This window comes from Urocitellus parryii, chromosome X (genome assembly GCF_045843805.1).
Source record: "Urocitellus parryii isolate mUroPar1 chromosome X, mUroPar1.hap1, whole genome shotgun sequence".
NCBI lineage: Eukaryota > Metazoa > Chordata > Mammalia > Rodentia > Sciuridae > Urocitellus > Urocitellus parryii.
The window spans coordinates 125,079,777-125,095,060 of record NC_135547.1 but is presented as its reverse complement, the minus strand read 5'-3'; the positions used below and the strand labels follow the sequence as shown (position 1 = coordinate 125,095,060).

Sequence of the window (15,284 nt, the reverse complement as noted above, 5' to 3'; positions counted from 1 at the left end):
AAACGATAGCAGGAGGCCATGTTGTAGAGTTAAAGCTGTTAAGACATCTCCATGCAAAGGGTCACAAGAATGTGGAAGAGTCAGCCAAAAGAAATATCACAAAGTGTATGACCAGGTCACATCCCTTGGCAAAACATGGGCTGCATTGGAATGGCCAGGAGCTCTCTTACCCCCCACCCCAGCTTTTGTGGCAAAGCTCTAAGAAAAAGCTATACAAAGTTGAAAAAACAGAGCAGTTGTATTTTTAGGGTGAGTCCCTGGAGGCTCTTTACATTTTTTCTTCTGAGGGAGCACTGGACGCAGTAACCTAAAAACCTCAAATATATATACAATAAGAACTAGAATTTTAAACCAATGAATAAATGGCACTTTTCAGAGTTTGATTCTCTTCTTTGAATTGGTAAAAATAGCAATGCTCAAAAATTATTCTGCCTAGAAAATTAACTAAATAAGCTAGGAAAGAAATTACTATCTTAAAACTTAAATCCAAAGGGTTTTCTGGTTACTTAGAGAATGGACAAGGTAGATTGGTTTAGGAAACTATAATCTATATAGGAGTGCATCTTACTGTTTATTAAAAAGGAGTTCTTATTTTGCCCTTGTACTTATTTAATAATAAATATATCTATAGGGTTTATGGAAATTTGAGGCAATAGCTTTAGACTGTAAATAGGCAAACTTTTTTAGTAAAGGGTCAGATAGTAAATATCTTGGGCTTTGCTGGTTATATAGTCAGTTGCAACTGCTTAACTCTGCTGTTGTAATAGGAAAGCAGCCATGAACAATACACGAAGGAACTGGTATGGCTGTATTCCAATAAAACTTTATTTATGGACACACAAAAATTGTATTTCATATCATTTTTCACATGGCATGAAATATCCTTTTGATTTCTTTACAGCCATCTAAAAATATAAAATTTATTCTTAGCTCATGGGGTACACTTAAAGCAGGCAGGGAACTTGATTTGGCCCTTAGGCCACAGTTTACTACCCCTGATTTCACAAATAAGCTACTGCAATGTTACAGATATTCTACTAGGTATGATCACATACAAACCAAACTGTACATGGTGGGGATGAGGGGGGCATGATTTGGTGTTTGTCCAATTAAGTTGACACAATGGAGGAAAACAAGGCAAAGTCTTTCAAACCTCAAAGGGAGGCAATTTTGTGTGTATGTAATTTTTAATTTAGATTATCCATTTACATGTCAAAATTGATAAAGTTAGTCATCTAAGTTGGGTCTAAAGAATTAGTATATTTTTCTTCTAATTGCAAATCACTCCATCAGTAATATCTTTTAGATTTTTAAAGCAGGAGCTCAATTTACAAATTTTTAAGGGACACTATAAATGGAAGCAAATAAAAGAAAATGTCTAGGAGATGTTTGCCAAAGGATACAGAATTTAAGTTAGACAGCAAAATAAGCTTAAGAATTCTATTGGACAACATGGGGAGTATCGCCAATAACAATGTGTTATATGTTTGAAAACTCCAAAGAGAGTAGGCTTTTGGTATTCTTAACATAAAAAAGGTAAGAGGTGATGGACACGTTAATTAGTTTGATTTTGCCATTTCACAATGCATACATATTTCAAAACATCATGTTGCATACAATAAATATACATAATATGTCAATTAAAAATAAATTTTAAAAAATTTCTAGGGATGTGATTCTGAATGTTTTCCTTTTGATAGTTTTAGGCACCAGAACTACTAAACACAAGACAATAGGAAAGACTAGCAATTCTGCTCAAGCAGTAATACCATTCAGTCTCTTTCTACAATATTCCCTAGTGTCAATTCATATGTAATTACTATCAATTTATGGGAAGTGATATCAGTGGGAGGACCCCCGAATCTTACTTTTTTTTGCTCAGTGAGGTCATTATGAAATATATATTGGTATCCATTACAAAAACAACTTACTCACCAAATTGGAAAAGCAATGGGGTTAGATAGATTGGCATCTTGTTTAAAAAAAAAAATCAGTGTTCTCAAGATAATTAAATTAAAGGCTGTAAAAAAGTGAGTGAATTCCCTTGTGTGCCAGATTCCTGCCTATGTTTAAGGAGTCCTTGGTTGATTCCACTTGCCATCTTGCACCTTGGTTATCACTGCACTTCCACAGGTAGATGCTGTCCTAATAGCCTGGGCTTCAGAATAAATATACATGGAACAGAGCTGACAGAAGAGCTACACCCTCTGAGGCTGACTGCTGGACATAAGGTCAAACTGCTGAGCTCTGATTCAATAAGCCAACCAACTTGACCCACAAATCCATGAGGATATGCGATGGTTCTTTTAAGCCACTGAATGTTAGTTTGTTATACAGCTTTAGTGTGGTAATACCTAACAGGCACAAACACAATTCTACATTTTAGAAAACACAGCTATAAAGCACCCATTTGTGTACCTATATGCACAGGGCAGAGATCTTATGGAAATCTCCAGGGTTCTCCTAATCCAGGTTCTTCTTAAGTTCCTTACAAGAGTTTATGGTCCCTACATGATGGTATTATCCACCTACCTAGTTGAAAGCAATAGGTTCTAAAATATATTCTCTCTTTCTAATAAAATTGAAGGCCCAATCATATAGTGAAACCATGTAATAACTGAACTATCCAGTAAGAGGATGCCTATGTTTGCAGAATCAGAGAGCATCAGCATTTTTGACACCTTTATTTAAATGGTGGGAACCAAATATATGCAGGAAGTCTTTATAACTGTGTCCCAATGATAAGGTTTCACTCTGCAGCCATCCTGAATAAAAACAGCTATTAAGGTTTTTTTGAACCAGTTCATCTTGATAAGGGTCAAAGTTTTCCCCAAGAGAGGTCTATGAACTGCCACTCCCTTTGAAATGAATGAATAAGACCATGAATATAACCATGAATATCAGGGTTTGCATAACTGTTGTGCTGCCCAGAACTGCAAATCCATGTGGGACCTGTGTTTATCCTTGTTCATAAATACTTTTGGAAAACCATGATGAGGGCAGAGTGCCAACTCTCATGTACCTTTTCCAGGCTGCTGCAAGTTCAACCATGAAGTGTCATTACTGAAATGGATGTTCCATTAGAACAATCATGCAAAGAGGGAACGTGGAGCATTCAGGCAGGGCTAAACATTGCCACATTTCAATCAAAAGCGCTTTACTTGTGAAAACACAGGAGTCAGAGTCATAAAATCACCAAAATGCTCAGCTGAAAATAACAAAAAAGAGCATTCTTTATTTGTGGTTGCATATATATGGCTGACAATAAGAAAATTGAAAGCTTCTCTTATCTCGTTCTCAATTCACCTTACTTTCTCCTGTTGTTTCTGGACATTTTTGGCATAAATGATCAATGGAGACAGGAATGTTTCCACTGTGTGGGAAGGACAGTGAGAGTAATTTAAAAGATGTTATCTTAAGGGGAATAGGCCAGAGATCACCCAGATCAGGGATAGGGGGAGGAGGTAGGGTGGGTATGACTATTATTATTATTAAAAAGTGAAAAGGTTTTAAAAACAAGACCTCAAAGTTATCATCTCAAGCCAATGGCATTGAATAGTCAGCTGTTGCACAGTGGTTCAAGCATTCAGTCTCAGTAGTGAAATGAACATAGAAGGATTTGAGTCTTAGTCTCCCTATTTACTAGCTGTGTGGCCTTGAAACAGATACAAAGTTGGTGTCTCAATCTCCTCATATTCAAACAGGGATGATTGGAGAACCTCCCTCAGAAGATTAAGTGAGATATATAGAATGTGCAGGACTTATGGAAACTATTAAATAGATATTGGATGTTGTTGTTGTTGTTAGTATTATTACTGTAAGTTAAACTAGGTATTTCTAAGAACTCTAAATCACTGACTAAATTCACTAACATTCAAGCACAATCTAAGCATCAGACACATGCTTCAAATGGCCAAGGAAACAGAGTCAAGATATGCCTCATGGTTCTGACCTCTGCCCCCTTGGATTTTACAGTTTTGTTATAAATATGTCTTCTAAAAAGCAATTGTTAGCAAGATAGATATTATAAAAGTGGCTGCACAGGGAATTAACAAGAATGACAAGTGCTTTCTGCAGTTAAGATTAAAATGCGAGTTTTCTCTTTGCCAAATTAACTAGGTTACAGGATGATTCAGCTGCAGTTGTTTCTTGAGCAGCAGTGATAAACAGCAATCACTTTTCAGTCAAGCATAAATTACTTTGTTTGTGTTGATGTGTAACTTTAAGGGTTAAAATCTTCTACCCATCAACCAGAAGAAGTTCAATTGATCCCTCCATTTTTATTGTTTGGAAAACAAATGACATTAGACTATTATTATGGACTTAGAGGGGTAAATTATCTATTGCAATTCCCACTTACATTAATAAATTTAGACCAGAGCACTTCTGAATTAAGTATGGAGTTTACGTTAGTAAGATATACGTAAAATATATCACTATCTATGAAGTGAAGATTGAGTTCTTTAATAGGCTTGTAATATCGATATCCTTAAAGGCTTGTACATGACATAGGTGGAGTTGGCATAATGCATGACTCGTTTAAACATGGTAATTAAAATAATCCATGGGAGAGATAAGACATCTTAAGAAATTTCTGTAATACTTTTAGAATTTAGGAATTTTAATCACATAACAAACCCCAAACAAGACTACACATGCTCAGGATGATATTTTCTGTTTGCCAACACCCTCCTTCAGCCCACAATAAAAAAGAAATGAAGCATCTTGCCTTCCTTGCACTGGTCCCTGCTTTTCCATGCCACACTGGTCTTACTGGATTGGCTGGGTTTGGTGCCAGAAGGAGACAGGCAAATAGGAGGCCAAAAGGTCATGGTATGGATTATGCACTCCATCCCTGCTTCTCTAGACCCCCCTGCTGCAGTCTTCTGTGGACACATTGCTGGCATCCTTTCCAGCTAATTCTGGAAATTGCTGGGCTCTGGTACCACTGCTCCCTCCCTGGTAACAGCATCCTCAAATTGCTAATAATTGGGTACCTCACACTCCTTGCTGATTCCTTAAATCTGTCAATATATCACTAATAGTTCACTCCAAGTTAAGACTTCTTGAGTATCTTGTTTGTTTCCTTTTAGGATCTTGATTGATAGACACTAAGCCCTTCTCTGTGAATTAATAGCTAAGATAGGAAGATGCCTTATATTTAGAGATAAAAGCAAAGACTAATTTACATTTTGTTCAGACCATCAAAATTACATCATAACACTAATAGTCCTCTTGAAAGACATGTGTGTACTCACCAAAATACTACTACATGTTACCATTTTCAAATTCTTCTAGGAAACTCAACATTCCTTTGATGATTATGATTACTCTGTGGATCTAATTAAAGTGACACCATCACACTCAGGACCTAGGGCAATATACATGGCTTTGTGTCTGTGTGGAGCAGCACCTACCTGGCACTGGGTCACTCAGGAAATACAGAGCCAAGGTATTCCCCAAGATGGCAAGATGATCTTGGCTTCTTCATTGTAATGGGAGATTTAGACAAGTTTTTAGCAGGTATTTCAATCAGCAGCAGAAAGGGGTCATTCAAAAAATATTTTTAAATTTATTCATCTAAAATTCTATTGCTGTTCTCATAACAACTTCCTCCCAAAGCATAACTCCAAATTCTTCTGGAAACTTCACTGTAGAAATCTAATTCAGTTGACACTCTAAATACCCAAATATTACTACATTTTTAAAATATGAAAGTCCTAAGAAGATGTCAGCCAAGAAGTGAAGAAAATCCTGATGAATTTTCATTTCAAAGGGTCATGGAATCTTTCAAGGAAACCAAAATTCCAAGAGTCCTTGGTAACAATAACCATATTTGAATGAATGAAGTAGCTTTATACTTATGGCTAACTTTTGGGTACAGGGACACATCCCATATAAACATTCAGGTAGTTACCACAAAGAGAAAGGAACACCACTGACTAGTGACAGTAATTTTTCATTTGATTTATCTTTACATTTTTTTTTTTAGTATTTAGAACATACTAAGAAAAAAACTCAGGAAAATTATCTTTGACAATATGGTTATAATCAGAAAATCTGAGAAGGTATTCAATTAGAAGATATTAAATAAATTGTATCTGTGGGAAACATTTGTAATTGCAGTCCAAAATTTGGCAAATACCCAAGATTTTAAAATTTTTTTACCACACCCCCATCATTTTGGAGCTTTCAATCTAAAGTAGGCTGTGTCTATTCAACAATGTGACCAGAAGTTCAAAAGGGCCCCTACAACCCTCAATGACAGAACATCAACCAATCACCTGCTGCTCTAGGCTTCTTAGGAGATATTTAACCTTGATAGGTTTGAGAGAAAAGAATTGGAAGCCACTGTTTCCCTATTTCTCCCTTTTGTGTTTCTTTCAGCACTTCGTGCATTGTTCCCAGAGCAAACCTATTCATATCATATCCTCCACCAGCGGGACAAAAATCAGGCACCTTGCTCCTCACTTTGGGGCAGTTGCAGATTCAATATTCACCCATGAAAGCTTTCTGAGATTTCCTCAAGTACTCATTTGAAGATTATAACTTCTAATTGTAGCCCCAGGCCTAAGAGATTTGATAAACTAAATTAGAATACAACTTAGCTAAAGTATGACAAGAGAGAAAGAAGACAGGAAACACTTTAAAAAAACTGGGTATCGAACCTGAGTGTACTTTACTACTAAACCAGTCATTTTAATTTATTAATTTATGTTTTTTTTGAGACAAAATATCACAAGTAGCTGAGGATCTTAATAAGTTGTTAAGGCTGGCCTCAAGCTTGTGATCTTCCTTCCTTAGTATCCTATGATGCTAGGATTGCAGGCATGTGTCACTATGCCTGGCAGAAACTTTTTTTAACGCAACATTAGGAAAACCATTAGCATCAAGGGGTGAAGAAAAAAGGGCTCAAGGTGCCAAGGCTTCTAGAAGGACCAAAATGCCCTTCCCAGAGTAATCCCCCAACTGTGGAAAACATGCTGTTTATAATTGTGACTCACATTCTAGCAAATCTAACTCACATTTTGTCAATTCCATCTCTTAGAAAGCAAGGAAACATAATGTGCCATGCAAAATAATTTTCAAAAACATTAATTTTTTGATGTCTATGGAGGTACAATTAAGTCAGAGTTTCTTGATTTTGGGACTATGTACACTTCTGGGGCTGAATAGTTCCTTGCTGTACTGTGTGGTGCATTATGTGAAGTTTGGCAGAACCTCAGATCTCTACCTACTAGATGCCAGCAGCACCCCTACCAGTCTTGACTATCAAAAATGTCTTAAGACATTGTCCTAAGTCCCCTGTTTGAGAACCACTGGCTTAGGTTACCTTGAAAGGGAAAATTGAGGAACATATTGGCAGACCACTCAATGGAGATGAAGCATTCCTGTACTTCCTATATCCTTAAGGGTTCAACTGAAATAACCACTAGGGTAGAAAACAAAGAAAATCTGTACTAGATTATCCAATTCACCTGGGGTAAAGTACTATCTTACAGTCTCTGGACCTGTACTACCAACAAATCAACTTTTGTAGGATATGAATCTTCACTTGCTTGAAGAGTAAGTGGTTCACTATGAAAATCAATCAGTGGTTTCTAAATATAGCTGATATAATAATCACTTTCAAAGCTTTTTCAAATTATTGATTCAATGTCTGGTCCTTGAAGATTCATATTTAGTGGCAATTGGGTGAAAACCAGAAGCCAAAATTTAGCATCTCTTCTCTCCCTGTATCCCCAGTCATCAAATGATGAAGAGTTAAATTTGGAAACTCCTGGTGTAACCTGTGTTAAAAATGTTTAGGCAGCCAGATTCATCTACTCATACATACTTATTGGGAGCTACCTTCTGTGGGAGTCTGCTCCAGACAGTGGGGATACAATGGGGAAAGGCAGATGTCTCTGCCCTGAATAAACTTCACATCAGTTAAGAGATGGAGGTATAACAATGGATGTATAACATGAAACCAAGTAGTGATGCAAACAATGAAGGCAGTGGCTCACATAATATGATCAATGGCAACTGAGTGGGCTTGGAAGCACTTCAGAAATAGAAGTCAGGAGAGGTGACAGTTTTCTACAGTTTGAAAGATGCAAAAAGGCATGCCACACAAAGAACCTTCTGGGCAGAAGGGACAGCAAGTACAAAGGTTTTGGACAAGAATGAAATGGTGAATTTTGTGAAACAGAAAGGACACTGATGTGGCCAGGTAACAGCAAGGTGGAGGAGGGTGGTAGGAGGCAGAGGATCATGTAGGAGGAGGTGGAAGGCCAGGGTCATGGATGAAAATATTCTAAGTGTAATGGAAATAAACCAGAGAGTTTTAAGCACTGCATTTCACTATTTCTTTTTGGTTTTAAAAGATTACACTGGTCACAGGGGTAGCCAACCATTTACTGAGATGAGAGAATCTGGGAATTAGACAGGAGAGGGGGGGAGTGAGAAATGAAGAACTCAGTGAAGACTTCATTTGACTGCACAATCACATCACAACCAAGTTGAGAGTCAAATGTATTCAATCCAGGGTTATCACAATGTAGGGAAGAGGAAAAGTAAATAATAGAAGTTCATGTATTTCATTTCAGATGATTGGCAGGTATCTCTACTATGCAGCATCCAACAGAAATGTGATTATTTTTCAAATAATAGTATATAATGAGTAGCTTAAAGGATGGGAGATGTGATTCTCTAAGATGATGGGGCTTCTAGACCAATGAGGAGTTGTCTGAGAAAGGCTCTGACTGTAGCGGGAAAATAGTGATGCTGGGAGGAGAGGAGGTTAGAAAAAGCATCCACAATTAGTAAAGATATTAGTTGGAGGGATTCAGTAATCTCCCATTTATTTGTACATTGCAAGCTTTTTGCTTTTATGGGAACACAAATGATAAACAAACAGAGTGATATAAAAACACTCTATAAAGGTGAATTCCAGGCCATGCCACAGGTCAGTACAAGTTCTGCAGAATTTCTAGATGTTTCCACTGGCATCAGTGATGGATAAGAACTGATTCATATCAGAACAGCCCTACAGCAGTGCCCAGTTCTTGACATATTCAGAACTGCCCAACATTACTGAACAATTAAGTGAAACCAATGACTTCAAACTCTTTGAAAATTGAATGTTCATTAGGAACCAACGTGGAAACTTCTGTACTGTGACCATAGCCATTCTAGGTAAAAAGAGGCTTTCTATCAAAGTAAGTGGCTAACACTTCTGGTGGGCTCCTTAAGGAAGGGTTAAGTGGAGCAGGGTATAGTCAGCATCTGATTACAAGGTTGTGGTCACAAGCACAGATGGTGGGGTGACCACACTAAACAGGAAGTGAGATCAGCAACAAAGAAGCACAGAAGTCGGCCAGTACAAGGGAAGAGAATGAGCAGCTTGGGGTGTCCAAAACTAGGCCTCACCTACTGGATTTATGCATTCAACACATATTCATCAAGCACCTACTCAGTTCCCAGCACCTTACTAGGTGGCAGAGTGACAGCAAGGACAAGAACCATCAATAATATCTCCACTGAGTCTTCTACCTGTCTGTGAGACACAAGTCAATGACTTTCTTTTTCTTTTACTTTTCTTTTCTTTCTTTCTTTTTTTTTTTTTTTTTTTTGAGAAACAGGAAAAAAAGTTTATTGCTTTGCTAGCAAAGGAGAAACACAGGTAACTCCTGTCCCAAAGGCTGTGATCTCAGAAGTCAATGATTTTAAACCCTTAGATACTAACTGTACAGGGCATGTGATCTCCCTTTCCCCACCCAAGCTGAGGGTAAACACAGGTTGAGACCCTAGGAGAGAAAAGACATCAGGAAGTCACTGGACCAAACTTTTTATCCAGGGCTCAGTGGCCCATGCCTGTAATTCCAGTGACTTGGGAGGCTGAAGCAGGAGGATCACAAGTTCAAGGTCAGACTCAGCAATTCAGGGAGGACTTAAGCAACTTGTTAAAACCCTATCTCAAAATAAAAACAAACAAACAAACAAATAAATAAAAGAGCTGGGGATATAGCTCAGGGGGCAAAGTGCCCTGAGGTAGCACAAAAGTAAGTTACATTGAACTTAACGGATATTTAAATTTTGTGTTTTTTTTAAATCTGTACAATCATATGAAATATCCATTTGATTATTTGATTTGACAATATTGATGGACACATTAACTCTCTGAAGGCCCCATATCTGGTTGTTACTTTGTTACTGTGACAGAGTGGATGGGGAGAGAAATAATTAGGTTTAACTGTCTCAATCATCTCAATGACTCTGAAGAGCACTGTAGGATCAGAGTGCCTGGACAAAGCTCTCAGTTCTGTTAACAACTATATCTGTGCTACCATGAACACTACTGCTCTGATACTAGATTGGTAATAGAAAGTCTGCCTAACCCACCAGTTCGAATTGAGGCTGAAATAGTCTCAGACTGTCTTTAAATACTGTGTAATTTGTATAAGACCATAACTGTAAGAACAATATAATGCCCTGCAGCTTCTCGAGAAGCACTGCCAGAGCATCATTGGTTTATTCAGGTCATTCTCAACTTTCATACTCTATCCCTTCTAAACCCCATCCACACTAAGTCTGGCTAGTTTTCTGTCCTAAGCATTTCTGGAATATGCCAACTGCTCTCAACCTCCTACTCTGCCACCGTCGAGTATTGGTCATCATCTCGTATCTCTCTTGGGTCCAAACACCAGAATGCATTCTGGCTCCTCCTCATCCAGACTTCAATGTTGTGACCAGAGCAAGCTTTCCAAAATACAAATCTGATCAAGTCACCAAGAGGCGTCAAGACAACACCCAGCTGGAAGGCTGGAGTAGCCATAAAGAGAACATGGGAAAACCGTGGGAGGAAAGGTTTGGAGAAGATCATTAGCTGCTAACACACATTTTTGTTGTGATGATAAAACAATATGACAGTTGTACTATACTTTGAAAAAGTGGGAAAATTGAGACTGATTATATAAATTTAAAATGCTCTTATCTACTCCAGTGTGTGTATTTCACTCTCTGTACTGCTGAACGTTCATTTTAAAAGATGAGTGAGGTGTTCTTAGCAACTCTTAACATTTCCACTATGTAACTGTCTCTTTGGAAAATTGATCAAAATCCTGACACAAAATAGATACTCAGCATAAGTTTGTTGAATGAATAAAATGTGAGCCATGGATTTCTCATATGCAGTCTCACTTTGGATGCAAGAAATGCACTGAAGGAAGAACATTAAATATTTGCCCCTGTGTTAAAATTCAAAAGAGACAAGAAGTACTGGAGATGCAGGGAAGGGTAATTAGTAATTTTTGAGGGTAATTATTTTGCAGGAGAACAGACCAAGAAAATCCCAAGACCACAGAACAATATACAGTGGGGCAAAACCATGTTGAGCAAAGTAAGTGGAATATTTGTGCTGAAAGACAAACTAAGCTCTGGAATTATCAAAATCCAAAAGAGGGAAGTAGAAAAGAGTACAGCATTCAAACAGATTTAAAGACCTTAAAGTTTATGCCAATATAAAAAGCAACAGTTCATACTTATAATGAACATTCTTTCCACCTGTACCTGATTCAGGGTTGCTGAATGTGGCTGCTTTATCATTCTAAAGACTGGGGTCCTAATTAGAATAAATATAGTTCATGCTTGTATAAATATATCAAAATAGATTCTACTGTCATATATAATTAAAAAGAACAAATAATTTTTAAAAAGAAAAATACATAAGAAATTTTGGAGAGCCTGGATGACTTCTTCCACCTGAAGTCCCAATAAATTCCCTCTCACAGCTTCCTTTCTACAGTCTTAAATCAAAACACATGTACTAGATGATGTGCGTTAAAACAAAGGGCTATTTAACAGCAAATCTTCAGAGCTTAAAAGGGGATATTAGCATCAGCTTGATTTGAGGTTTCTGGCTTGAAGAGAATGAGGCAGCTGAATTTTAAAAATTAAAATTTTGGTGATATTTGCAAAATTTGGTGAATTTGCAAAATTCAGGCAACTTCATAACATGAATAAACACATGGATTTTTTAAATTAAAGAACCAGTTCTCACCTTTCCTCTTCTACCTACACTCTCATGAATAGAATAAAAAGACCTCAGATCACAAATTAAAGGGCACTAGTACACAGATTAATATCTGGAAACACCGTGGGATGCAGATGTCAAACCCACAGAAGGAGCACAGACTCTAGCTCTTTCAGTGCAAAGCAACCTTTGCTAAAAACTGATTACCCTTGAGACCACTTTAAAGGGTGAATCTCTGAGTCGCCAGTGTCTCTAAAGAAAAGAATAAGCATCAGTAACTCACAAGTGTCTCATTTGGCATTTCAAAGCAAGAAACTATGGCCAAACAGGGGAAAGAGCTGTCACAGGTTCCTGGAACGTTAGCTTATGAAGGGCTTTTAACAATTTTCTAATTCAGGCCCTGATTTTTCCAGAGAAGGAAAGTGATGTGGAAGAGATGCAAAATTTGCCCCATAGTTGATTCAGGACCAGCAGGCAGCACCTGGAACAAGCTGGGGAAGCTCAGATATCTCTGAGCCTACCATTCCTGTCCATGTCAACTACTTTCTTGGGAAACAAAAAATATGTGGGGAGTGGATTTTGAAGGATGCAAATTCCAGACAGATAACTGTCTTTGCCTTATTATAAATATTGATGATTCTTGTCAACTTTCTGTCTTGTCTGTTTCTCTCCAGTTTTTAAAGTTGGCAGTCAGAATGTGAATCTCAGCAGTGAAAATCTTGTCAAGGAAAACTCAGAAAATTAGCAGATGGCAGAACAACTGCAATGTTTCATCTCAGCATGACACTTTTTTTTTTTTTAACAAATAGAAAGTAAATGTCCAAAGACTGGAGTAAGCTAAACCTGCTATCTGTCTCCTTCCTTTTGGGGGCATTTAGAATCCTCAGAAGTAGTACTCATTCCTTAAACCTCTTTCTTTTCTTCCTTCTTGCCACCCCACCCCCCAACTTCTCTAAAAAATAAACTCAACCTAGAATCTGGATTTGGTTAATCATTAACTCTAAAATTTTGACTCCTTCTTCAAAGAAGGCAAACCCCACGAGCTTTTTGTCTGTTACTCTGCCATACCAGAAGCGCTTGGCACATAGTAGGTCCCCAATAAATATTCGTGGAATGTTTAAATCAACAACTAGAAGACAAGTCACCATGAGGTAAAAAGGAGGATCCCACAGAATGCCCCCTGGCATCTTCTTGTATTAAGGCCACGTTCTGTTCCTCCACAACTCAGAAGGAAATGTGTACCCTCCTTCCAAACAGCAAACTGGGTTTACCCAAAGGCACCCCACAGTATTTCTATGGGGACTCCACTAGCCGCACACTCAGACCTTTAGGTATCCTTATCTCCTGTCTAGCTCTATTCCTGTCCCTTCAATGTATCTGATTGGAAGGCTGGCCCCAGAAGCCCCATTTCTTAGCCCTAGACAGCAAGGCAGCGACAAGGTCCAGATCTCCTGTTCCTGACACAAAGACCACGGCGCAGTGAAAAGAACGCTGATTCTGGGGTACCCTACTAAGATATTTCAAGGAGCTCAGCTGAGTTTCCGAGCAGGTGGCACTCCAGAGTGAGCCCCCTGGTACACCCGCTCCCCAACCCAGGACCTCCGGAGAGCCACATCGCTTCATCTCTGCGCTGTCCCTTCCTAGGTCGGCCAAGTGGCGCCCCCTGTCGCCTCTGTGTGCTCCGGGACACTCACCGCGTAGTGCAGCTGCGGCTTCTCGCGGTACGCTGGGTCCCCCATGTCCCCACCGAGAGGAACGGCGAGCCCTCCGGAGCAACCTGGGGTTGTGGCGTCTCTCCGAAGTCCTCTTACTTCACTGTCATCTCGGGGCAGCCCCTGGGCGCCAGCCCTGCTCTGTGCGCTACGAGCGCGGTTCAAAGCGCCCCTGGCACTGCGTCCCGCAGAGGAGCTGGTGGGGACCGGAGGAGGCGGTGGTGAAAGGGGAGGGGGAGGAGGAGGAGGGAGCGGCCGAGCCTGATGAGATGGGCGGGCGTTTAATTCCTTCCGCTCCTGGCGGGTCGCTGCTGCTGTGGCCGCCGCCAGCTGTTCGGGGCTGCAGCGAGCTCGCCCACGACAGGTGTCAGACCGGCCAACGCTCCCGCCTCCTGCCACCCCGCTCCTCCCCGGATCCCACGACCTGGAGCTGCTGGGGCTGGAGCTTCAACACCAGCGAGGGGGCGAACTTGGGTTTCCAATAGACTTTCGCTAACTTTCAGTGAGGTGTGGGCCTGACACTGGAAGGCGATTCGGAACCTTCTATCAGGGAGAGATGAGTTTTGTTTTTTTGGAAAGCCCTTTTCTGCAAGAGCCTCAGATGTGAGGACCTTTGGAGAGGGTAGTATTGAGGAGGACTAAGTAATACTTAGTTGGGGAACTGTTAAGCGGAGGAGGCCTGGTTGGATACTGGCCCCAGCAAAGCCATTTAGGGATCACCGAGTTTGCAGAACCCAGGCAGTCTGGGGAACCCCGCTGGAGGGGGAAGTCCTGGAGAATTTACTGGAACGTGAGGAATGGCTTTGCAGCCAGGCTGGATCTGGGTATTTACTGCGGGGGGTGGGGGGGTAGTGCTCCAGGCGCTGCTTTTGTGTCTTAGTTCCTTGGTGCATATTGGAAGACCGCATTGTAAGGGTTTGGGAACAGAAGAAATGTACAGTCGCATTGCAAATGCTGCCAAATAAACCAAATCATTTTAAGTACACACTGAAGGTTCACAATAACACTAAAATCTGGCCTCTGCTCTGAAATTCCATCATGGAAACAAGTCTTTTAAAACACCTTGCAAAGAAATGGCCAAGTTTTCCCTGAGTCCTGGCACTCTGGAATTTATATACAGCCTCTCAGAAGCCGAATCCAGACAAAGGCAGGGTCTGGGGCTAGAGTGGACACTCCAGACCCATGAAATCAATCAATCCAAGCCTAGGAGGGGTGGTTAATGAAATGGATGATGGGTTTGAGTGTGGCTTGTGCCAATTCTTCAGGCGTCTGCTGTACTGGACTCTGAGAGTGAACTTTCCAACTGCTGTGCATGAGGAGGGGTAACTAAGATGTGTCTAGTACCATTCAGTTGAACCCTTACAATTTAGTTGAACTAGACCATCCCCCAGCTGTAGTTATTTTAGAACAATTGGCAGAATAATTATAATTAACAATGTAAACGTAAAGACAGGGGTGCAGACATCCTGAGAAATCTATCACTAGATAAGTGTATGACAATTAATCTACCTGGAAACTGTATGGTTATACCTACTAATGATTATACCCAGAATGTT

The 15,284-nt window shown here is 39.8% G+C and overlaps 1 protein-coding gene across 3 annotated transcripts in view; it reads right to left on the bottom strand.

Annotated features, from left to right (window-relative positions):
• Arhgap6 (Rho GTPase activating protein 6) overlaps positions 1-15,284 on the bottom strand; it is a 451,538-nt gene that overhangs the window by 222,731 nt on the left and 213,523 nt on the right. The window contains exon 1 of one of the 3 annotated variants that reach the window (XM_026395148.2): positions 13,711-14,052. The exons of 1 other annotated variant lie outside the window; for it this stretch is intronic. In XM_026395148.2, the coding sequence (XP_026250933.2) occupies positions 13,711-13,755 (45 nt within the window). In that variant the 5' untranslated portion in view covers positions 13,756-14,052. Of the gene's footprint in view, positions 1-13,710; positions 14,053-15,284 lie in introns of those variants that run through there. One more of the 3 variants, XM_077793573.1, reaches the window with a different exon arrangement.